The sequence below is a fragment of the Camelus ferus genome, chromosome X (assembly GCF_009834535.1).
Source record: "Camelus ferus isolate YT-003-E chromosome X, BCGSAC_Cfer_1.0, whole genome shotgun sequence".
Taxonomy (NCBI): domain Eukaryota; kingdom Metazoa; phylum Chordata; class Mammalia; order Artiodactyla; family Camelidae; genus Camelus; species Camelus ferus.
In genome coordinates, this window is record NC_045732.1 from 59,690,550 (window position 1) to 59,716,449 (window position 25,900).

The 25,900-nt window shown below is 33.6% G+C and overlaps 1 protein-coding gene across 6 annotated transcripts in view; it reads left to right on the forward strand.

The window, feature by feature from the left end:
* The window catches only part of PCDH11X (protocadherin 11 X-linked), a 542,639-nt gene that overhangs the window by 15,238 nt on the left and 501,501 nt on the right, over positions 1–25,900 (forward strand). For all 6 annotated transcript variants that reach the window (XM_032475985.1, XM_032475982.1, XM_032475983.1 and 3 more), the window contains exon 2: positions 12,045–14,540. In XM_032475985.1, the coding sequence (XP_032331876.1) occupies positions 12,045–14,540 (2,496 nt within the window). The remainder of the gene's footprint in view (positions 1–12,044; positions 14,541–25,900) is intronic.

Below are 25,900 nucleotides of genomic sequence, written 5' to 3' on the forward strand. Positions count from 1 at the left end.
GTAGGACAGGACTGGGGCTGTCCTGGGCATTGTAGGAAGTTTGTCACTATACCTGGCCTCTGACCACTACGTCCCAGTAGCAACCCCCTGCCTAGATGTGACAACCAAAAATATTTTCTTAGTTTGCTAAATAGTCCCTGTGTGGGGGAGGGGCAGGGTTGCCTAAGCAGATAACTACTCCTTTAGCCCACCCTTCCTAGTGTGGTACGAGCAGGCTTTGTCCTTTTTAGTAACTCCAAATGTTACGTAGTTAGATAAGTGAGGGCACCAGGCAGATTGGTAGAGGAGAGGGAGGACGGTCTGGAGGATGCCATTCCGCCCACTTCCAGCATAAAGGGACTTCACTCCTAAATGAGTGCCAGCAAGAAACCACTTAGAACCTGACAGCCTCAACTGTGTGGTAGCAGAAAGGACTTAACCAGACAGGACCCAGTGTTCATCGTATAATTAACATTGCGGTTTAGGCTACCCCTTTGGGTTTTTCTATGTACACCAGGGGTAAGGACATGCGCAAAGGGACAAGAGCCATCAATTAATCAAAAGAGCACATCTAAGCGAGGGTATAAGAGAAAGAGGAGACAAAGAACACCACGATTCCTCCTTGAATCAGCCTCCCACTCTTGGAGGCTTACTCTTCTTTTCCTAAATAAATCTTTTAAAATATTTTTCCTACACAACCCTTTCTGTCTCCCATCTGTAAATCTTATCTTTCCGGTAAGACAAGAATCGGGCTCTTTTTTTCTGTTTCCTTTTTGGGTAACACAAGGACAAGTCAGGGTGTTTTGAACACTTCTCCAAACCTTCAAATGATGAGCATTTCCAGAGGAGAAAATAACTTCACAAGTGTTTAAACAATAAATGCAATTTGAACAGTTTCTTAAACCTTAGGGATTGTAAGTAGAAAAACATTAGCACACCCTAATCCTTTGATAGAGATTTTATGAAGTAATCGTGCTTTTTATAGTTTGCAAAATGTCATAATTAATTTTTAGTGTTTCTTCTCTGTGGAACTGAAGGGGAACACCATGCTAAATGATAAAGCAGAGTAGCTTGAGTGGTGGTTTTCTTCTAATTTCAAGTGGGAGAAACATTAGTTATGCAAAGGTATTTCAATATTTATTCTGTTTCATTATATATCAAGAAAAAACATTTATTATTAACACTAACAAAATCTTAACTTATGCAATGAATCCACTTTATAAGTTGAATATTTATGTTAAATATCTGTGTCCTTTGCCAAATTAATTTCTGATCTTGGAATAAAAATTAGGAGGATAATATTAATATGTATGAGTATTTTTGTTTGTAAAATGTTATAAATTGTTGGAGCTCAGCTAGTAAAGAAAGGTTTATTCTTTTCATTAGTAAAATCATTATTTTTCTAATTGGATTTCATGGTGGTATAAGAATAATTAGTAATGTTAAAATACTAAACTTTGCAAAAACTGTTTGTTATTCTTAAGTTTAAGAAAGGATAAAATTAACATCTTCTAGTATTAGACAAATTAAGAACTAATTGAAGATACAGTATATGGATGGAACACAGTTTGCATTGTTGTTTGATAACACTAATATGGCTGCCTTGTTAAAAGAAGCATTTATTAAGCCAATGTTTTTATTAATGAGTTTATGTATGGTCAATTGTTCTTACATCTTAAATTTTATAATTTTTTTCTTTCAGTATTGTTGGGCCTGAAGATATATTTTGACCCTATGCCTATAATAATTTTATCTAAAATGCTGTTCATCGTTGAAAATGTCTATGCTTTAATGTGCGAAATTGAGACCAGTTTGATTCAGCTTGTCATTGACTGGGTCTGTAAAGAACTGACTAACTTAGTAAGACCGGAAGTTTCAGTTGTTTGATTGATTGACATAGTTACTAGATGTCACGGCATACAAATACTGGTTCAAACTTTCAAGGCATCGCTTTAATTAATTATGGAGAACTTTTATAAACATTACTATTCTCTGGGTAAGGGTTAGATATTATAGTCTATTGATGCTCTGATTAAGAGTGTGATTCAATGCACTTGAGGAAAAAAAATTACTAGTAGTCTGAAAATATCATTGTCTCTCCTAATTCAAACTGATCCCAGGAGCAATCTAAATCACTCCTGGCATCAGTGCCAGCCATAATGTTTGCTGATATTAAATACTTGTAGTAAGTTTGAGTAGATTAAGACTGTTAAATGCATAAACACAGTAATGCTTATAGAACACTAATGACTTTTTTCCTGTTGAAGAGCTGCTTTAAGATGACATGATTTTTCTTTTATTAGAAGGTAGTGGCAAAAATATTTTTGTCATATACTATGCTGATAAATAACTTAGATAGCAATAGTTTATGTATTTTAGCTTTCAAAGTGAATAGATATTAAAATTTATCTTGACTTTGTTGGTTCCTTTTGTTTATGTAAAAAATACCTACCTTGGCCTGTGGAACTGGTAGTGCCAGTGATATAGAAGAGTATCCTTCAGAGGATGAAAATTACTACAATAATCATAACCATGATGAATATGATGAGGATAATGGCAATGATGATGATGATACTGTTGATGGTGAAAATAATGAATTTTCTAGTGATGATCACTTATTTGATGATAAAAAATGGTACTCATGCATTACTTGACATCAGAGAGGTTTGGGCTTCATGTCTCCATCTTGCTCAAAGTATGGACAATAATAAAGAATCAGAAATATTTCAGAGGACATAGTACTTCTTTCTAAAATAGAATCAGAAAAACACTTAGGGAAATGGGAATGAGTTCCTCTTCCCCTTCAGTTACACAGGAAAGCATGGGTCAGAGGTAAGGTCTTTTTAATGCCTCAAGATGTATCCCATGGAGTCAGTACCAACTGGGTAGACCTTGGATTATGAAAATAACTTAGACTATATAATAGCCTCACCTGGAGCTTTCTCTGTTTCAGTGGACAACATACTCCTCTCTGGGCATGGCCTAATATTGTCTGCCCTGCTTTGTTTTGTCTCTTTAATATCTCTTATCCCAGATGCATATTAGAACTATCCCGTGCCACCACTTCTTGCCCACTCCTACCTCCAATAAAAAAGAGTATGCATTTGAGTTAAAGTCTAGTCTGTAGAAAGCCATGTCTGGGATTTCCAATCCCTCACCTTCATTAGGGAAAAAAAATATTCTTTTGGTCTGTTTGAAATGTGCAGGGGAAAAAAAGACCCATGTTTGCTGCCTCTCCTGTGCCATCCTCCAACAAACCCTACCCCATCTCCATGAATATCTGACTCTGTTGTGCTACAACCTACCTCTCAAAAACCAGATCACTGAGATATCCAGTACATTCATTAACAAATGAAATATATTTGTTACATACATATATATGTATATATCATCCACAGGATTTGGCTGTTCACCTACGGTACCATTAGCATTAATAATTTCCAATTATTCAATATGGCTTTGATTAGAATGAGCCATCTCTGATTAATCATTGCCCATTTGAAACTCCATTTGCCCCCAAAAGCAAAGGATTTGCACTATTCTTGCAATGATTACCCATTTCTTAGAGAATGTAATCCATGGACAAATTTGTCATTGACTAATTTGCCACCATCTTTATTGGGATATCCAGTTAATCAATAGTTGGACCCCCTGACACAGAAGAAATGGCCTTCCCATATAATATAGAAACTGAAATCTTCTTTTGGAAAAAAGGAGATTTCTGGGCTTTGAGGAATAACTTCAACGGAAATTGGTTGAGAACTTTTCACAATTCAGAGGATAGAACCAATCAGGGTTATAACTGCTCAAGAAGCTCTGAGACTTAAAAGATAAAATGTCTTCATAATACCTTAGATTTTGTAACAGTATCTCCTCTCAACCCCTGGACTTACCTTATCTACTGACTGTCTTTACCTGAAGTTTTCTCTGACACACTGGTCTAGAAGCATCTTGAATTTTATGTTCCTGATATTAATAAGCAATCAAGTTTGCAAGAGTGTCTATTAATGAAAGATCATATTTTCAGTTTTTTGATGACTAATTGTTTTATATGGTTTGACCTGATCATGAATTTTAATTAAAATTAACCAGTAGATGGTTACCTTACTTTTTTTTAAACAATAGCTTCAGGTGAAGTATGCAGCCACATAAAATGCACTTGGATTTTCTTCTATATATACTTTCTTAAAAGAAAAATTTGAGAAAGTCTTCTGGAAAATATAAAATACTTTATATCAATTATTTAGAAAGAGTGATGATAAATTCCATTTTGAGAATTTGACCCATCTTTATGTATAGAAATAATGGCTCTTAGTATTTTAGATGGTATTTCTTTGCTTTCTTTTTTCAATAAATATTACTCCTTAGAGTAGTAGAGTAGATTTGAAGGGAGCAGGGAAGAAACCTTTTTGCCTATGGCTCAATGGGGATCAAGAAACACAGTTTTTTGTTTTGTTTTTGCTCTTTTTGGATAATGATTACCTGATGATTCTCTCATGCCCAAGGGCTCTCCATAGTACAAGAGTTCTTGCCAGCATCAGTAAGGCCTCCCTTTTGAGAGATAACCTTAGTTAAAATTATTGAACTCAAAGTCAAGAGACTTGACTTTCAAACACAGCTCTGCAATAAACTAGCTGTGTGATCACAAGCATGTCACCTAGCCTCACTGAGTCTCACTGTGCTTTTTGTAAAAGGAAAGAAGGAAGGCTAGGTGATGTCTGATGTCCCTTCTAGCGTGAGTGGCACATTCAGTGAGTCAATGCACTGTATTCACGCTTTCTTATGAAAACTGGCTCATCTAACTTGAGCACAGGGGAAGCAGCTGCTAAAAAGAGCTGATTAACAACAATTAGGAGTGACATTTCATTTGTTTTGCATGTCTTTTCAATTAAAAGCAGTTAGTGATTAAAATCACATGCTTGAAAATATATTCCTTAAAAGAAAATATTTTCAAATAAAATGTAAAACACTAAAATCTCTGGGATCACGTCCAATTTGTATTTTAAACATTTGCCTAGTATTAAAGAGATTTTTATTTTTTTATTTTTTTATTTTTTATGTTACAAGGCATGCTTAGTCTTTGCAAGTGTTAGAAACTGCAGAAAGCAGAAAGAGAGACAGCAGAAAATGGAACAAGTAAGAAAGAGAATGCTGAATTATACATACTGGTAAAAATGGTTGGTTTCCTCCTAGGATGTTACTATAATGAATCAGATTATGTCTTTAGTTTCATTTATATATCTCCTATCTAGTCATTGGTTTTAGATTTTCCCCTTTTTTCTGAAAGTCAAAATCTGGCTCTTCCAAACTAAGTGAAGAATAGACTGAAAAAATGGAAACCTGATGAATGGATTTGTTTCAACATCCATCTGTTCTCATGGATAGAACCACCCTGACATCTTCAATTAAATAACCTTTGTTCCAGGTCATAACATGAGTTTAAGTGAACATCTTAAGATGTTTCAAGCTGAATCCTTATCCCAAAGAATATAATCAAGTAGTTTGATTATTCTCCCAGTTAGAGGACACAGAATAGTGACAATGACACATGGCCACAAAAAATAGATAATATTTATCATATAGCATCAAAAATATGGAAGCAAAGGAGGAGTATCCTTTAAGACAGAACTTACTATCAAGACGCCATCATTTCCAATGACCTTCCTGAGTACCTACTCTTTTGACAGAGAGGTAAAACAAATACACCATTCCTAGTGTTAAAATCTGATTATTTCATCAGGAAAAAAAAAAAGTCAGTGGAAGGAAGGACTTTTTTGGGGAACTAACATTAAAAAAAGGAGACTCATATGCTACAAATATCATTGTTCTTCTACTAAATAGTCTTTGCTAAATACCAAAGAGGAAAAATAAACATGGGATATCTTAAACCTTGTGCATGGCTTTGCCAAAATTAACACCACTGCTATTAGTATTTTAATGTAAGTTCATTTCTTCCAAAGAGAGTTGGTACTTTCTTAAATACATGACTCTCCTTCTCATAATATAACTTTAAAGTAAGTAGGGACTTGATGACTTCAAGGTTATTGTCAAATATGTGACTAACAGATCAGGTCATTATGCATATAATCCATTTTTTTTATTGTATTTCCCTTGACATTGCTACAAATGAATGTTGAAAGCAGTGTTCTGGAAATAGTGCATAGAATCTAAATGACATCACCATTTTGAATATTTCAGAAACAGTTACTATTTTCTCCAATAATTGTAGGCAGCCTATAAGCAAACCAATAAACTTTTCAAAGGAATTAAATTAATTTATTGGAGTACCCATTATATTTGTATTGAGAACATTAAATTTATTTCCCTACTATTTTCTAAGACAGCCATATCTCTGTAATTTTATCCATTTGAAACTATGTCCTTGCATTTCTCTGGCCCAAAGATGTATCAGTAAGAAAAAAATGAAAAAAAAATTTCAAAAATCTGACTGGTTCTTGGTAATTCAAGCAGTGGTAAAGCTCAGAAATAAGTTTTTAGTCTTTCCCTCAGCATTCCTCGATCTACAGAGTAAACAGCTTTTATTTAATCAGTTTTAGAATCCAATCTCTTTGGAACTATTTTTAGTACTTACTGGCACTGTATGCATTTTCTGGGCAACTGTACTAGATTTATAGCTCTGGGAGTGCTGTGTTATTTATTACCTTCCAATAGGCAATGAAGTGGTGTCTTGCACATGCATATGTCAAAAGTGTTAAAGTTTAGTACAATGGTTCAGTTAATTCTTTCCCAGAACAATAGGCAAAAAATAGCTTTTAATTTGGCAAGGAATATTCCGTATTCATTTTTTTTCAAAAGAAAAATACTTCTCTTGGGAATTTCATAGCCAATACCAACTTTCTCTTCCTTGATTTTACAAATCCCTAAAAAGAATTCACGTCTCAGATGAGCTTAATAACATCTTGCTTATTTTGTGATTATTGCCCTGGATTTGCAAATTCAAAGATTATTTTTGAATTTAGGATGAAATATCACAAATGAGATTAAGTGTTTTGAATTACATGAGGTTATTAGAAAGTCCATAATTTTTTCTTAACCTGAACTGGAATAGGCAGTTTTGTGTATTTGAGATCAAACTAGTTTAAGATATTAGAACCAAAAATCAACATATAATGTGTTGCATCCATTTCATATAATATGTTGTTTTCTTCTCTGGGTTTTTTTTTTTTTTTTTGTCTATTTGTACATATGTGTGTTGACAGATGTAGCGTTTTGTGTTGTATAAGTAGTACACTTACCACACTAAGTACTTGTCATTATTTCTTTTGAAAATAAAGGTTTACAACTAGGTTATAAATTTTTACCAGAGATTGACATGGTAGTTTATTATATCCCCAACAGAAAACAGTAGTTGTTTTAAAAAATAATTCTGAAATTGTTTTCTGGACAATTTACTTGAAGTAAAAGAAAAAAAAAAAACTAAGTCAACCATTACAGTGTATGCCTATGCCCACACAGACTGAGAATTAAAAGAAAAGAACAACAAAACTCTGCCCATTCTCTTTTTGTCTTTTAAAATAGAAATTAGCCTTTTAATTCATGCATTCATTCATCTAACAAATGCTTATTTCGTGAGTTCGTATATGCTGGGTGCTATGTCCTTAGAGATTGTACATGTAAATGAAGCTTGGTGCCATTTTATCCTACACTCACATTCATTAATGTAATCCAAGCTCAAGTAAATTACCAAGAGATACACACATATGAGTGATGGCTAGGGCTCTCACCAGAGGATGACCATTTGGGAGAAACAGTCAAGGATTTTCTCTGGTTGTTTGTCCTTGTAAACAAGGGGAAGTTTTAAGAAGACGTAGAATTCAGGATACTACACATCAGTTATCCCCAACTTCTAACTTTTTTTTTTGTATATAGGACATATCTATGCTAAAGTTAGTGAGGTGCTGAGTTAGGGAGCCATACATCTTTATTTCCCCTTTTCACCTTTCCCATTGTTCTCATGTCATGGTCTAACCTATGGCAAATGGCTTCAGGTTTTTTATTGCTCATGTGGCTTTGAGTGTCAGTTGCGGTAACTGACACGGGGTAGAACTAATGTTGGATCCATGTGTTAGTCATTCTTTATTCCTGAAGGAGAAAAGCTAGAGGAACAGCCTTGGAATAGTCATCAATAATGATAGTAAGGTCATGTTGGTACCACACTTTGGCACCAAACTTAGATATCTGGCCAAAACTTTGTTCAAAAGTATTTATGACTTAGGTGTGGGCAGCTCTTCTTCAAATTTCTTGGGCAATAAGCAATTTAAATATGTAATGCAGCAAGTCATTTGTAGAGATCTAAATAATTGAGTGGGTGGTAGGCACACAATCACCTGACTGAACATAGATTTTTATTAAAGAAAAATATGACATCTTAGAACAGTACTCCAATAGAACTTTATGTAATAATGAGCAAGTTCTATACCTGCGCTCTTCAATGTGGTGGCCACTACCCACATGTAGCTATGAGAACTTATATGTGGCTAGTGAGACTGAGGTACCAATTTTTAGATTTTATCTAATTTTAATTAATTAAAATATAAATGAAATACTCGTGACTAATCACTATCAGATTGGACAGAGCAGTCATAGAAGGCAGAAGAACAATATGGACATTATCCTTTCTTGGTGTGTATATCGCATTATCACTTGAAAATTTGAAAAATCTTTTAACATTACTGTCACTTCACATAAAATAATTAAAAGACAGTAAACATACTGTTCTTGGACTTTTCAATCAGTGTAAATTTGCTTTCATTTGCTTGGGAAAGCAAAGGTCAATTCAAAATTCTAGCAAACACATAGGACTACATTTTAAATATACAAACGCAAAATACATAGACATAAAACTGTAAAATTAAAGCCAGCATATTATTTTCCTCAGATGTATTATAGTCATAAATTTGATAATTGACTCTGAAACTCAAAAACTTAAGATATTTACTTGTTCTTTTTATACTATACTATGTATGTTAGTTCCCACATGTATAACTTCTGGTAATATTTTATAATCCATCTTTATAGTGCTTATTAAAATGTAATTATTCTCAATTAACATAAATCTATTAGTATCAACAACAGTAGATACTTAGATTGTTATTGACTTTCTCTCATCTTAGCTAAAGTTTAATTTCCATTACATTAGTAAAATATGTTTACTCACCAACATATTCCCAGTGCTTAGAAGAATGCTGTAACCGTATTAGCCACTGAATATTGGCGTGCCAAGAATTAACAAAATTGTATTAAGTGCCATAGATTTTTGTGAAGTGCAATTTAAAAACTATGTTTTCTATCCATAAATGAGGCTTTCTAGATCTGAACCTTCCTCAAAGCCTTTTGAAAAATCATTACAAGATAAAATTAGCATTAATCACTAAGTTTACTTAGATCAAATTATAATAGTAAGTACTGTATTTATGTATTTAATATTATTGTTGTAAAATGCTGTTTTTTCTTAAAATACAGAGTTGAAGAATAGATTTCATTTTGCTAATTTTCACACTTGAAAATAGATATGACATGAAAAATATTTCCCTTGGCAAAGAAAAGGCAGATTTTTTATTGGTTTATTGAATAAAATATTAATAGAATGCTCATTTTAGTTTTGCGAATTAAAAACAAGATTGATGCACATTGGTTACTTCATATGAAAATGTTTAAAAATTACATTGACACAAACTGACGATTTTAATTAGTATTTCTGAAATGCCACTGGAAATTTCATAATAAACATTTAACTCCCCCATCAAGATATATTATGCATCTGGATTTGAATAAAAGTATAAGTGAATCTAACCACAAAAGAATCCAAAAATTTGCAGAAATATCTTCAAGCAATTTATGAGGAAAGGTAGCTGTACTTGAGTATCATACAAGATTACACGTAAACTGTAACACTTTGGTAAATTTAAAAAGATACTATGACCATATAATGTCACCAGATATTTTAGTGGTTCCTGAAGTCCTGATACCATTTATTAGCTTCTAAGTTGTAGGATCTTGTTTTAGACACTGATATGACAAATCTATGGAAAAACCCCTTAGATGTTACTCTGTCCTTTCATGACAGAGCACATAGATGAGAGCTCAATATCTGATCCTCACCACATGTCAGCAACTTCTGTTATTTGCAGATATGCACAACTATATATAAAATAAATGAACAACAAATTTCTTCTGTATAACACAGGGAACTATATTCAATATCTTGTAGTAACCTATAATGAGAAAGAATATGAAAAGGAATATATGTATGTGTATCTATGACTGAAACATGCTGTACACCAGAAATTGACGCATTATAACTGACTATACTTCAATTAAAAAAAGAGAAATATATATATATATATATATATATATATATATATTGAAGAATTAAAAATTTTAGTGTGTGGTTATCTGTGTGTGTGCATGTGTGTATGTATATGTAAGGGTTCATAATCACCGACGTACTAGAATCTTAAGATATCCTGATCTTTTCTTCAGAGCCTCCAGTAATTTTTTATGTCATTCGTTTCTGTCAAAGTGCTACAACTGACACTGACTAGGAGTGTCCCTGAGAGCCAGTCAACAATATCCCTCAATCAGTTAGCAAGATCACTGTTTATCTGTGTAGGGCTCATTTTATTGCAGTTCAGAAAAGGGACTTTTGCAAGTTTTTATTTTCATTTGATAAATGGGACCTTATCAAAATTAAGGTATTTGTTTTAAAGACTTAAGAGTATGAGACCCTCAGCCATAAAAAAAGAATAAAATAATGCCACTTGCAGCAACATTGATAGACCTGGAGATTGTCATTCTAAGTGAAGTAAGCCAGAAAGAGAAAGAACAATACCATGCGATATTGCTTATATGTGAAATCTAAAAAAAAGACACAAATGAACTTATCTACAAAACAGAAACAGACTCAGAGACATAGAGAACAAACTTATGGTTACCAAGGGTAAAGGGGGTGGGAAGCGATAAATTGGGAATTTGAAATTTGCATCTCTTGGGAAGTGATGGATCTGTTGCTATCTTGATTGTGGTGGTGGTATCATTGGTGTATATATCCATCAAAAGTCATCAAATTGTACATCTGAAATATGTATAGTTTACTGTACAGGAGCCATGCCACAATAAAGGTGTTGAATTTTTTAAAAAAGAGTATGAGACCCTCTATGTGCTGACAAACAGCGGCACTTAAGAGCACCCAAGCACATTAAGTATTTTATAATTTTACATTAATTGAACCACTTCCTTGAGGGTTTTGAGGGAAGCCAGAACCAGAGGAGACTGATTTTAAACATTCTCATAGCCTGACTTTATGGTCATGAAGAAAATACCGGTACTATTCCAAGCTATATTTTCTAATTTGATATTTTGGCATGTGAGTTTCAGTCCATTGTGCCTGCTCATGAAAAAATTAAAAGTTAAATAACATTGTGCTGTTAATCTCCAAGAAAATTTGATTATTAACAGCTGTTTCTATAGGGGAAAAAGGAAATTCTGTGTATTTCACACAAGGTATTATTCTTCTCAGAGCGCATATTTTCTCTCTCTGCCAAAGGTTTTAGCTGTATTTATTAGATGTGATATATGTGCTTTTGTCTTGGATAATATTTTATACTTGATTGTTACTACTGGTGGTGAGAAGGTGACCTAGATGACTGAAATCTACAGAAAAATATTTTAATTCATTTGGAGTAACAGTGGTGAATTCAGTAATAGCTTTGTTCACCATGTGAAACTTACTGACAGTTCTTTTTAAAATTCTATGTGCTTCTTCCTTTGAAATCTTTAATAGTTCACATAAATGAGTTACATTTATCACCATAAAGCACTATGACCTGAGAAGCCCTCCAAACATCTTCTAGCACAGCTCGAATTTCACAAATGTCTAGAGTTGTTCAACAACTTGTTTGTGGTCACAATATTAGTTATATTAGTTATTGACAAAGTTAAGACTTATTTCTGAGATGACCCTATGTCATGTGGCTTCAAGAAGTTGAAAACTGGTCTGATTAAATACTAACATGAGGTAAAATGTTTCATTTTGTGTTTTGCAGGGTCAAAGTATTTTTGGGCTCGATGTCATTGAAACACCAGAAGGAGAGAAGATGCCACAACTGATAGTTCAAAAGGAGTTAGATAGGGAAGAGAAAGACACATATGTAATGAAAGTAAAGGTGGAAGATGGTGGCTTCCCTCAAAGATCCAGTACGGCTATTCTGCAAGTAAGTGTTGCTGATACAAATGACAACCGGCCGGTCTTCAAGGAAAACGAGATCGAAGTCAGTATACCAGAAAATGCTCCCGTAGGTACCTCAGTGACACAGCTCCATGCCACAGATGCCGACATAGGTGAAAATGCCAAGATTCACTTCTATTTCAGCAATCTAGTCTCCAACATCGCCAAGAGGCTATTTCACCTCAACTCCACTACCGGACTTATCACAATCAAAGAACCACTGGATAGGGAGGAATCACCCAACCACAGGTTACTGGTTTTGGCAAGTGATGGTGGATTGATGCCAGCAAGAGCAATGGTGCTAGTAAATGTGACCGATATCAATGATAATGTCCCATCAATTGACATAAGATACATCATCAATCCAATCAATGGCACTGTGGTTCTTTCAGAAAATGCTCCACTCAATACCAAAATTGCTCTCATAACTGTGACAGATAAAGATGCTGACCATAATGGTAGGGTGTCATGCTTCACAGATCATGAAGTCCCTTTCAGATTGAGGCCAGTGTTCAGTAATCAGTTCCTCCTAGAGACTGCTGCGTATCTTGACTACGAGTCCACAAGAGAATACGCCATTAAATTACTGGCCGCGGATGCTGGCAAACCTTCTTTGAATCAATCATCCATGCTCCTTATCAAAGTGAAAGATGAAAACGACAATGCTCCAGTTTTCACTCAGCCTTTCATAAGTCTTTCTGTTCCTGAGAATAACTCTCCTGGCACCCAGTTGACAAAAATAAGTGCAACGGATGCAGATAGTGGGCGTAATGCTGAGGTAAATTACCTGCTAGGCATTGATGCTCCACCTGAATTCAACCTGGATCGTCGTACAGGCATTCTGACTGCAGTGAAGAAACTGGATAGAGAAAAACAGGAAAAATATTCATTCACAGTTCTGGCCAAAGATAACGGGATGCCACCTCTAATAACCAATGCCACCGTCTTAGTGACGGTTCTTGATCAGAATGACAACAGTCCAATTTTCACTCACAATGAGTACAACTTCTATGTCCCAGAAAACCTTCCAAGACATGGCACAGTAGGACTAATCACTGTAACTGATCCTGATTATGGAGAAAATTCGGCAGTCACTCTCTCTATTTTAGATGCAAATGATGACTTCACCATCGACCCACAGACTGGTGTCATCCGACCGAATATTTCATTCGATAGAGAAAAACAAGAATCTTACACTTTCTATGTAAAGGCTGAGGACGGTGGTAGGGTATCACGTTCTTCCACTGCCAAGGTCACCATAAATGTGGTTGATGTCAATGACAACAAACCAGTTTTTGTTGTCCCTTCTTCCAACTACTCCTTTGAGTTGGTTCTACCATCCACTAATCCAGGCACAGTGGTCTTCACGGTAGTTGCTGTTGACAACGACACTGGTATGAACGCAGAGCTCCGTTACAGCATTGTAGGAGGAAACACAAAAGGTCTGTTTATGATTGACCAAACAACAGGCAACATTACACTGAAGGAGAAATGTGTTGTTGCAGACTTTGGTTTACACAGACTGGTAGTCAAAGCTAAGGACTTAGGACAACCTGATTCTCTCTTCAATGTCATAAATGTCAATCTATTTGTGAATGAGTCAGTGACCAATGCTACACTGATTTATGAATTGGTGCGCAGAAACATTGAAACACCAGTGACCCAAAATATTGAGCCAGCTGATGCATCCTCACCATCCAGTGACTATGTCAAGATCGTGGTTGCCATTGTTGCTGGCACCATAACTGTCGTCCTTGTGATTTTCATCACTGCTGTAGTAAGATGCCGCCAATCACCACACCTTAAGGCTGCTCAGAAAAACAAGCAGAATTCAGAATGGGTTACTCCAAACCCAGAAAACAGGCAGATGATAATGATGAAGAAAAAGAAGAAGAAGAAGAAGAAGCCTGCCCCTAAGAACTTGCTGCTTAACTTTGTCACTATTGAAGAATCCAAGGCAGATGATGCTGACAATGATGGAAACAGCGTCACACTAGACCTTCCCATTGAGCTGGAAGAGCAAACCATGGGCAAGTACAACTGGGGCACTACACCTACTACTTTCAAGCCTGACAGCCCTGATCTGGCCCGGCACTACAAATCTGCCTCCCCACAGCCTGCCTTCCAGATCCAGCCAGAAACGCCCCTGAATTCGAAGCACCACATCATCCAGGAACTGCCTCTTGATAACACCTTCGTGGCCTGTGATTCCATCTCCAAGTGTTCCTCCAGCAGCTCTGATCCCTACAGCGTTTCTGAGTGCAGCTATCCAGTGACAACTTTCAAGACCCCTGTGTCTGTCCACACCAGACCGGTAGGTAATCCAAGTTTCTAACTAACTTTTCTAACTTTATTTTCTTCTATTTTTTAAAATTATTTTCAGTTGAAGTAGGTCTTACCGAATCTACTGACCCAGCAAGGGAGAAAAACAATCATATTCTGCAGAAGTATCCAAAGAGATGTATGGATTCGTTTTAAATTTGGTGAAAAATCAGAGCAAAATGACTCCCGACTGTAAGAAAATTGGGTGCAGAATGATGGTTACAAAAGGGGCAGTGTTATCTGTAGATGGCAGTATGATACTTCTTGCTAGAGAATATACTGGAAAAACTCCAAAATAAAGGGTCATGGCACTGTCCTCAATACTATTGTGTGCATAAGGATCAGAACAGTCGGGACTAGATACATCACAGTAAAGCCTTTTGGAATCTGATAAGCAGGTTTTAGTACTTAATGGTGTTGAGAATCCCAGTTCCACTTGGGAAAATCTGTGTCTGCCCAAGACAATCAGATAGCATCAAGATATCCTCCCTACCCACCATGCTCCCAAGCCCCAACAATGAAAAGAAGAGTGCCATTTTCAGGTGAAGAACTCACCATTATTCTGGTCCGCAAAATCTGTCTTGATACAATGCAGCAAGAATGGGATTAGGAAAATGAAGTCACGCTACTCACTCTCATCTTCAAGCCAGAGAATGAAAGAGATAGGAGATCTCTAGTTTAGATATCCATTTAGGCATTTGCATGTTCATGCAAGGTATTGAGAGCCCTTCAGGAGACAATCTTAAAAGATAATGGCTCTTGGAGAAGGGAAGTATAGCTCTGTGGTAGGGTATGTGCCTAGCATGCGTGAGGTCCTGGGTTCAATCCCCAGTACCTCAATCTAAAATAAGCAAATAAATAAATAAACCTATTTACCTACCCCCAAAAAATTTTTTAAAAAAATGATAATGACTCTTGGAAATGAGATGTTTGCTTTCCCTACTGGGCCTGAAGGGAAATATGAGCACATTAAGACCCAAGAAATCTGTATACAAATTTTTTTTAAATTGTAGTGAAAACATTAAAATAAAAAAATAAAAATAAAAAATTACATACATTTAAAAATGTATGTATACATAAATTTAAAAATTTACGATAACAAGAGTTTATACAGTCCTTTTTATCTGTATTCCATGGAGAAATGAAGAATATGTATCTAGAAATTCATAACTAAATTAAATGATTTAAGTATGATTATTTCCTTAATAAAGCCAACTGATGGAATTTATCTACATTTTTTTCTCTTGAAGTCATGCCACATGTTGACTTTATTACTCTTAAGAAGGTCTTCATCTCAGTCTCAGTGAATAAAGGCTTTTGAAAACCTATTCAGGCTAAATAAAATGGCAGTAATGTGAAAGTCAGAAAAGGTTTCCTCTCACCAAAGTTCGAGATATTTAAGAAGTCTATCAGGATTCGAAATAACAATGAACATAATTTACCATAATTGAGGAAATGGTTTTAAGAAACGAGGTCACGCAAGGATTTGCATAAATTATATAATAACATTAATCTTTCTCTTTTAATCACACAGTGAAGGTAAGATACTAAATCAGTTGTGGGTTCACTCTTGTTACAATTGGTTCATAATTATGCTATTGCAAATGGTGGAATAGAACCCGACTGTCTTTTGGAGAGTTTATGTTATTGTCTGAATGAGTTTACAGGGCATTGGTTATTTCTGTAGTTCGAATGAGCCCCATTTTTTCCGACCTAGGTGGATCTTCGATGACTGGCAAACATAATAGATGCCTAACATCTCATCATGGTGTGTTTTTGGTTTTATTTAACCATTAAAAGGACCACACTCATTTTCTAATTCTTATTGCTACTATTCTGTTTTTTGGAAACATTTCTCAACAGAAAAGTAGCCTTTATGAATCGCACTGCAGGTGTGTTGTGTATACTAATAGCACTTTCCCCGAGATGAATTGGTGACTCACTTAAAAATATAGACAAAGGGTGAGATTTTTGAATTAGTTTTGCAGATCATCATTTTTAATAATTGAAGTTAGTTAAAAGAACAAATGCCGATTTCAAATGTTTTTGAAGGCATTGAGATGTTTTACATACAGTAAGCAAGGCATAGTTGAAGGAGAAAATTGAAGTGTTTACCAAATATCTCTCACTTTTTAATATTTTATAATCCCTAAAAGTCAATAAAATTAATAACTTTTTCATTAGGGCAGTTTATGTTATTTTATTTAGCTAAGAAATCTTTTTCCAAGCACAGGATGAGTAACTTCACAAGACAGGCAAAATAAGAAGAGTAAATGCTGATAATTTCTCAGTCATTGTTGGGTTTTTTATTAGCTGAAAGGACTATCTTAGAATCATTGAGTTCTCAGATGACTTATTCTGTTTTTTCACATCTTGAAAAATAGGTAAATTGTACATTTTATGTCATTGGTTCACAGATGTTTCAGATTAATTCACATGAATTGATGAACTTAGGCAGACTAATGTGATACTAAAAATAATTCAAATCCATATATTTTGTGCTACATTTACAATGTTCTTCACCCTTTTTATGTATGCTTCAACTTCTGATTAATGCCAGGAGAGGCATCTTATATTCACTGATGTTGCAGAATGCTAACAAGATAAGTGAGCACTGAAAAAGAACTCCTGTATTTATACAAATTCAAATACAGTAGGTGTCTTCTAACTTTTAAAGGAACATCAGACAAAATGGCGGAAAGCTTCAGCCAATAAAATAAAAATTCTTTGTTCCTTAAGGAGATTCTGATGGTGGAATAAAATATTACTGTTAACAGAAGGCAGAATTATAGTCAACTGATTTTAAACAAAGTGAGAAATATATTTTCTAAAGGAGGGTTTAGGGTGATATTTACATTGAGTCCATTACTCACTGAATGGAAATATGAAAGTGAAGAAATGAAATGGTTCAGGTAGGCTGTAAGATATAAGGGAACTTATCCAAAATTTCATGTTTTAAAAGGGAATCAAATATTTTCTATAGATGTCTTTCTGACTCGCATTTTGAAAAAATACGGAACGTTCACTAGATAGAAATGTATCTACTGCATAAAACCATTTATACCTGGGGAATCTGATGCTCCTCTTTGATACAAATTTTTATAAGTATTCTGGAAGGCATTTTTGTATATATTGTAGCAGAAATTAAAAACATGAAATTTAAAAGATTATCTTACAGTCTACTTTCTATTAATGTCTCTCAGGGCAAGGAGATAGCATTTGGTTGGTGTGACTTTAGAAAAACAATAAGTATAATCTTTTTAGAATCAATTTTGATAATGGTCATATAAAAGAGATACAGTGCCAAAATGAAGTCTTGCTTAACGCAGCTCTCCCCTTGAAATAATTGTGAAGACTACGCACTTGAAAAATAGATGAATAAAAGTGAACTTATTATTTTAAAAGGGCCTTCTATGTACAAGTAACTGTCTTAACCACGTATTTGACATACTTCATTTCAAAAAATTCTTTTTCCTAACAAATTCCTATGATTGGAGCTGAAATAGTCTTGCAGTTTCAGAAATGAGGTAAAAAGAATGGTTGAAGGTTTGGAGAGTTATAATTCATGTATGTAGCCAATGCTGTAAGTATTATACCTGGATTCAAAATGGTAAGCAGAGTCAGAGATAGCTTGGAATAGGATTGGTATTCACTGCTGCTAAATTCCATAACTTTGATTTTGTTCATCTGTATTTTAGTGATGTGAATTTTAGCCATGTAGCATGCTTGGCAACTAAGACTCCTAGAACACAACCGTCTGATTTTGATAACATGTTATTTTTCTTGTCCTAGACTGATTCCAGGACATCAACTATTGAAATCTACAGTGAGATATAACTTTCTAGGAACAACATAATTCCATTCCCCTTCCAAAAATTCCAATGATTTGCAATTTCAAAATTTGGCCAAGATTATTAATCTTGTAATCTGGATTTCCCACTATAAAGGCAAGCAAAACAAACAAAAAAAAAAAACCTTAAAAATCAAGCCCCACTGAACCTCATGCTTACTTTAGCTGTAATCTTGCAACCAAAATTTAAAAGTTGTGGAAGAAACATTGCAGTGTATTAAGAGTTTTATTATGCTGTTTCTCCATTTGCTTGCTCTAAATGTTAACAAGTGTGATGTGATGTAATGTGTCTTGTTGTACAAACTGATGGTTAATATATCAGTCATGAAACATGGAATTACTTGCCCTGTCTGATTGCTGAAGAATTTATACATCATCTCCGGGAGTTTGGAAGTGAAGCTGAGCTATCCAAGCTACCCTCTGAAAGGTATCCAGGGCAAGAGATTTTCTTTAATACCAAAAACAAACAAGAGAAAAACCACTTTAGTTCATTTTGAGGAAAATATTCACTAATACAGCATTATGGAGAAAATAATTATAATTATTCATCAGTGCTTAAAAGCTAGATATAAAATAATTTTAATGTGTTTTTATGTTGATTGTAATCATGTTGTTCCACTCCTTTAATCATTAAAAAATTATTTTTGTTGTAATCATGTTTCCTTTTTCTATAAATACTAAAAAAGTTTTTTTTCTATTTTTGTCTATCAAAAGAAGAATGTGAAGTTCTTTATACTCCCTGATATTTTGGGGGGAAAAGTACTGATTTTTCTGGTATAATGAAACATAATTCCAGTCATATGGGAGTAGAGACAGGATTTAAATAGGATAGTTTGAAAGATTTTATCTCAATTTTGAAACTACCTTGGAAAATATAAGATACTAAAGTCATGGCTAAATAGAGCCATGTAATTTATTTCTCTGGCATTAAATTGCTGAATATATTTCATTGCTTTGAGTAATTTGCCCTTTAAATTAACTCATTCTTCACAATATGTTGACTAATTAATTTCCTTCACAAATGACTAAATGCCTCAAATTGGGTGTACATTAAATTTATTGAGGAAGGAATGATATGTCTTAATTTTACACTGTACTCTTTAAGCTGCTTGTGACTTAACTAACAGTACTAACAGCATTTTTTTAAAAACATGCTTCCCTGGGACACAAAGGGAGTATAAAGGACCCTTACAATCATGACATAACGTATGTTTCTTGGATTCTTATTCAAATACTTCATTGTGTATCATTTTACCTTGCAAAATGTGAATAGGGTTTGGTCTATTATGTATTTAGATTAAATTAGTGTGTTGTTTGAAGTGTTCTTTGATGTAAAGGTATTTAGAAGAGGTTTATGCTTTATTTAGCCCTTCAAATTTATTTAATTTTTGGATATTTAATATGCAGGTAATATTTTTAAAAGGTTTCTGTTAAAATTTAGCATTCCCATTTACTCAATATAGAATCTCTGATACCTCCAATAATGTCAAGTTCCCTGAACATACTTCCTATCTGGCTTTTAAGACATTATATAGTTAATTATAATGACTGTGAATATAGCTGTCATGTAAGTTACAATATTGTATTACATACTTATAAACAACTATTGTAGAAAAATACTTAAAATTAAAATTTACCTTTATGAAAGTTATTCATATAGAATAACTTCATAATTTCTCCCCCATTGTTTCCTAATATTTCAGTTTAATTAAAATCATTTTAAGCAATGTCAAAACTGAGCCAACTTATTATACCCCTAGAGTCAGTGCCCTGCAGGTAGCAAAACGTACTAAGAGTAGCAGTTTCCAAGATCCATAGTCTCAGTTTAATTTGTGAGTAAAATGATGATGTCCAAGAAAAATGAATCAATACTTCACATGTACCGTAATAAACTGTGGTGGCTTCATGATCATTTGTACATGTGATTATTATAGAAGTGCATTTTAAATGCTTGTGTCATGACCACCCTAGTCTCTCCTTTCCTGCACATTGTGTGAGCTACAGAATATGTCATTTTTCTTCTGCATCAGTGACCCTTTCCTTGATGACTTTAATAGGAAAACTTCTAATCACTCCTTTGTATATATGAAGATGAAAATGTCTTGAAACAGTTATCCAGAATCTCTAAAAAAAAAAAAAATTCCTCAGTAGTTTTATGGGTGTCATCTTTGCAGAAGGTGAAAATGGAAACTTTATTTTTAAGGCTGCAAGTAACTCCATCTCTCAGAATACAACTTCTGTGAGAAAGGAACTTCTAAATTGATTTATTTCCTGCCCTTTAAAGCTAAAATATTTACCTGTATAAAGCAACGGTGATTGAGATTTAACTGTATTTAAAATTGGGCTATATATGAAAATGGATTCTGGTTTTAATTATTATCTACCTTGATCTGTCCTTTGCTTATGCTTGAGGAAATAATATTACCATTTGAGAATAATATGGATGGCACTGAAATTAGTTTTCCACAAAAACCAGAGAGAACAAAAATAGGTATTTTCCTACTTGGTTCTTTCTTATCAGTTGATTTGATGACACTTTTAATTTAATTATTGTTATTATTACATGTTTGACTTACAAGGTGTCAAATATCTTCCCATCTCTTGTGTTAGCATCAGTGGACTCCTGGAATTGTCTCAATGTAGTGCACTTGATAATCTCTCTTATTCTAGTCAGTGCATAGAGAAAAACAGAAGAAAAGCAAATCTTAAGACTAGTCATCAAAGAAACTTCTAGGAACTATCTCGTTGATGAACTACAACCTGCTGTATAATTTCACCCTTGCAAGCACTTAAAGGAGTATTACTTCCTTTTGATTAAAATCCACAGTGCATAAATTGAAAAAAAATTAATGAAGTACATTCCCACATTTTACTTTAAATATAAAAGTTTATTTCTAGAAGTAGGATAATCAAACCATTACATTTCTTAAATTATTTTTATTTTCAATGATTTAAATTGAAAAATTCATAAAACAGTTTTAATTCTACCCATTAATTAAAATTTTGTGTGTGCATCTTCTGTTTTCTCTGCTGACTACCCTGTCCATTTACCAATGAGAACACATATACTTCAGAATAATTTTTAAAAGTTGAATTTAGCTTCAATCAACCATTATTTTGTATAATATTTAATCATTTTTATTTCGATGCAAAATATCACTGCTTCATTTTACAATTTGTCGCCCACACTCATCACTGTTTAATTAGATTTTGTAATTGTGTGTCTATCTCGGTGTGATATGATGCCTATCTCAACAGGCCAAGTGCTACAGGCCTAGTAAATCTTGACTAATCTCATTTGAACTTAAGCCACATTCTGTAAATGTTTTCTCTAGGTGCTCTTGTGTAATAGACATTTTTTCCTTAGACTTTGTGAAGCTTACTTTTTGTCTATTTTAAATATTGTTTAGATTTAGGTTTCTAGCCTATTTGAAGGTGCTGTGATAATATAAAACTGTATGTGTTGTATATAATTAGTATTTTGAAAAAGAACTATTGTGCAATTTGTTTTTTCATGCATTATGGGTGTTCATACACAGAACATCCACAGTTTTATGCGGTGTTTAGAATTAGGAATAGACTGTTAAAATTGTAGAGTAGTCATAGGCTTTTATTTTTATTGCACATACTCTACACATTCATTGTAGAAAAATTTAGGAAATAGTAAGTAGATTTTAGATGAAGAATTTTAAAACTATTTTTATTTCAAACTATACCAGTAACTTTTTCTTTATCATTTGCTTAGTAATTCTGTTTAACTTTTGGAAGTGGTGCACTTTAAAATTACAGAAGTATTCTGTTCTTTTTAAATTATAAATTATACATGCAGGATTTTTTATACATAGTGGTAAATTGACTTATTTTTTACTCATATTGTTTATTTTTATAGATGTGTGATTAGACAAACTTATGTAATAAGTTGACCTGATTAGTTAGACAGTATAATCCAGAAGCATACTATATATCTCCAGCAGGAGACTAACCTCCCCTCAGTGAAAATTTCTAGTCTTGGTGGAAAAGATTTTTCATTAAAAAGAACGCCATCTAAATATCTGCCAAAAATTCCCTTAGAATGAACAACCAAGTTATCTAAGTATTTCCAAGAAGTCTCATAACCAACTCTATCCTTTTTCATATTCTAGGTACTCTAAATTGTTCTAACTGTCCCTTTTGAAGTGATAAATTATGCTTAATTATCCATACATATATAGGTACCATCCAACTAGGAGTAAGTCTTTCTTTGTGAGGGGTAAAGAATCACATACCATTAGGTTTCAGCTAGTCAAACTGGTATAATAATGAAAATGAAGTATTTCAATGAATATTCTAGAAATATTTGCACTGGTCTCCCTTTTTCTCCAGCCTTATATTTATTAATTATTAGTGGATTTATTTCATAAAATGTTATGTTTTTGAAATGTATCTTAAAAGCATTTTCATTTTTTTGTCTTAATACTTGGTAAAAACCATTAGATAATAAAATAATGCTTTCATTAGATACCTCGAGAACATTTAAATAATACCACTTTTACTATTTGCTGGTAGTTAGAAGTAAATGAATGTGTAACACTGATTAAAAAAACGTTATTTTCAGATATCCATAAGATAAACTTTAAAATGTATTTACTTGTCTTACTGCATATCAGTTTTAACCTCAATTTCAAAATCACTGCAGATCACCTTTTCATTGAGGCTTTATAACTAAAGAGAATTGGTCATAAACATAATCACCTTAACACAAAAATGTTTCCAGTAATTCAGATATACAGCTCAAATAGTTGTTCAGTGTCACAACCTCAAAGTAATCAAAACACACACACACAAACACACATACACACACACACACACGCACACACAAATTCGACCAGCTCTTTTGGTATGTAAACACAGACTAAGTCTCGTATTCAAGATGGCAAAAAAAACACAAAAATGGAATTGCATAGACTTTGGAAATCTATGAGAGATTATATATCATTATTAATTTTATTTATTTGATCACTCATTCCGAACTCTGGATTGGGTGGTTTTTTGGCAGAAAATTGTATACGTTATTTATGATGCTCAGATTGAATAATTACATTTTTTTCACACAAATAGAGTTATTCAAGAGAAGGTGCTGAGCTCTTTTCCAGATAGGCATCATGGCTTTGTCGACATGATGCCAAAACATCTGGAGGCAAAATACAGTTTTTCACTGAATACGGGGATATTTTGTCTACTTGACAAAATCGATTGACTTTATAAAGATGCAGACTTTATCAAGTACTACAGAATGGCATTATAATTGTTTCATTTTAGATAGGAAAAGGAGTTTGACATGCTGTATAAAGTTATTATCTGAATCTAGAGCAGCTGAGAATTATTCAACAAAATTCTACATGGTGCTACAATTCGCCTTTATGTATATAAATTTCAGTTGTTTGTAAAACTATACACATATTTATTTCAAAATGCACACAAATTTTAGAAATGATGAGGTAGATACCATTAAGTCGTTTTAGGTGGTGAGACTGGAAAGATAAGATACCAAACTCTTAAAATGAAGAGACCTAATTGTGTGTCTAGAGGAAAATTCATTTTACTTTGATACTTATGTTAATTCTAGTATTGTGGGATTAAAATGGATTAGGGTATGTATGGACACATATGTTTGCATAAATGTGTGTATATTTATGTTTGTCAAATTTTAGCAGAAAAAAGTAATATAAACATCAACCTAAAAATTTGTTCAAAGATTACACATCTACGTTTATAATGTTGTTCTTTTAAACTCATGTCTCCCTTCCAAACTTTAATCATCCTTTTATCCCTTATATCATCGTATACAACACCTTTTATTTAATAAAACTCCTGTCATATTCAGTGCATTCTCGTATCTGCTCATGTGCTTTGTGCTTTCAGTCAAATTATTTTGCCTCTAATGTAACAGCAGTACTTCTCTTCGTAAAGTTGCCCTCTTTTCTGAAGGATCGCAGATCCAGTAACATTCAATTATACATTAAAAATTAAACTCTTTTTCCTGTCTGTATACCAGTGTAGATTCTACTTCTTTTGCACATTAAAAAAAAAAAACTTAGATAAATTTTCCTTCAGTAATGGCCAACTTCTGCTCAGTTAGAATAACTACAACACATACAAAAGAATCCATCAAAATAATCCTCTTTATTTTGCATTAATACCTTACTTAGTTTTAATACCTCTGAAACTGAAAAAGAGATAAGTAGTTCTCTGTAGTGCTCTGTACAATGTCAGATTTTCCGTTTCGTAAGTCTGGACTTTGTGGGTTTATATTTACAACAAAATGCTAAGATATGGATTTATCATAATCATAGACATGCATACATGCTTATCTGTGTGTGTATATACACACATGCATTTTTATAAACAACCCAGGGTGGACTGTGGATTGACAAAAATCGTGGAAATATTTGTAAGGATAGGCTCAGTTTTTAGGTTGGCTAATATGTACAATTTACTACCATTTCTGCTTTTGAGTGGAGCTAGTACTAAGAACTGCAATAGAAGAAAAGCTGTATAAAGTAGCATGAAAATCGTGAGGTTGTAAAATACAAGAACATTCACAAACAGTCACTCTTAACATTTTGTTTTTGCTTTGTTATTTGTAGCTGTAATTTTAAAAAAGAATAAACAGGTTTGTGTGTGAATATACTAGAGTGAATATTATACAGCATCTTTCAACTGGAATACATGTAGATACTAACACTGATCGGATTTGATGTATTTTCAGTGCATAAAGTGTGTGTAATCTGTATTAAGTGAAATACCTATAAATAAAGTTGTTTCTGCATTGCAATAACATATCTTCTGATATTTTTTGAAGCGCTTGTTGTCAGTAGAGGCTATCCATTTCATTAACATCATCAAGGATCCTAAAATAATTTTTAGCACATAACATCCTACAGTTTCATGGTATAATTCATTATCTGTGTTATCTTAACCAGAACTTTATATGTTGGTATTCCTGGTCACTACCATTGGGAGATAACTGGTCTTTTTCAACTAACCCTAAGCACTGAAGTGGATAGAATAGACTCATATTTACTAAAGTTTTAGTTTTGTGCATTTTATTGTACTTGAATTCTTTGAATATTGGTAATATGGCACCACTTGTTAACTACTGTTTTTCATAGAACATACTAGATACTGGAATTTACCATGAGTTCAGATGAGATTAATTCAGTATTTCTCAAACTCCTACTATGAGCAAAGCAATGTAGAAAATGATGGTGGTTATGGTGAGGGATGGGGTATAAAGGAGTAGGGATGGACAATCAAGGTTCTCCCCTGGTTGCTATTAGCGTAAAAAGCCCCTTACCCAAGAAGTTTAATGGAAAGTATGTTAAAAAGGAAAAATACTTTCATTTTCTCCAGTGCAGAAAATCCCTGCATACACAAGGTTTTTTTTTTTTTAAGGAAAAAAAAAGAGAAAAAGAAAAAGTAAGAGCACATACAAGTGACAAAATGCAAAAGCCTCAGGTTTT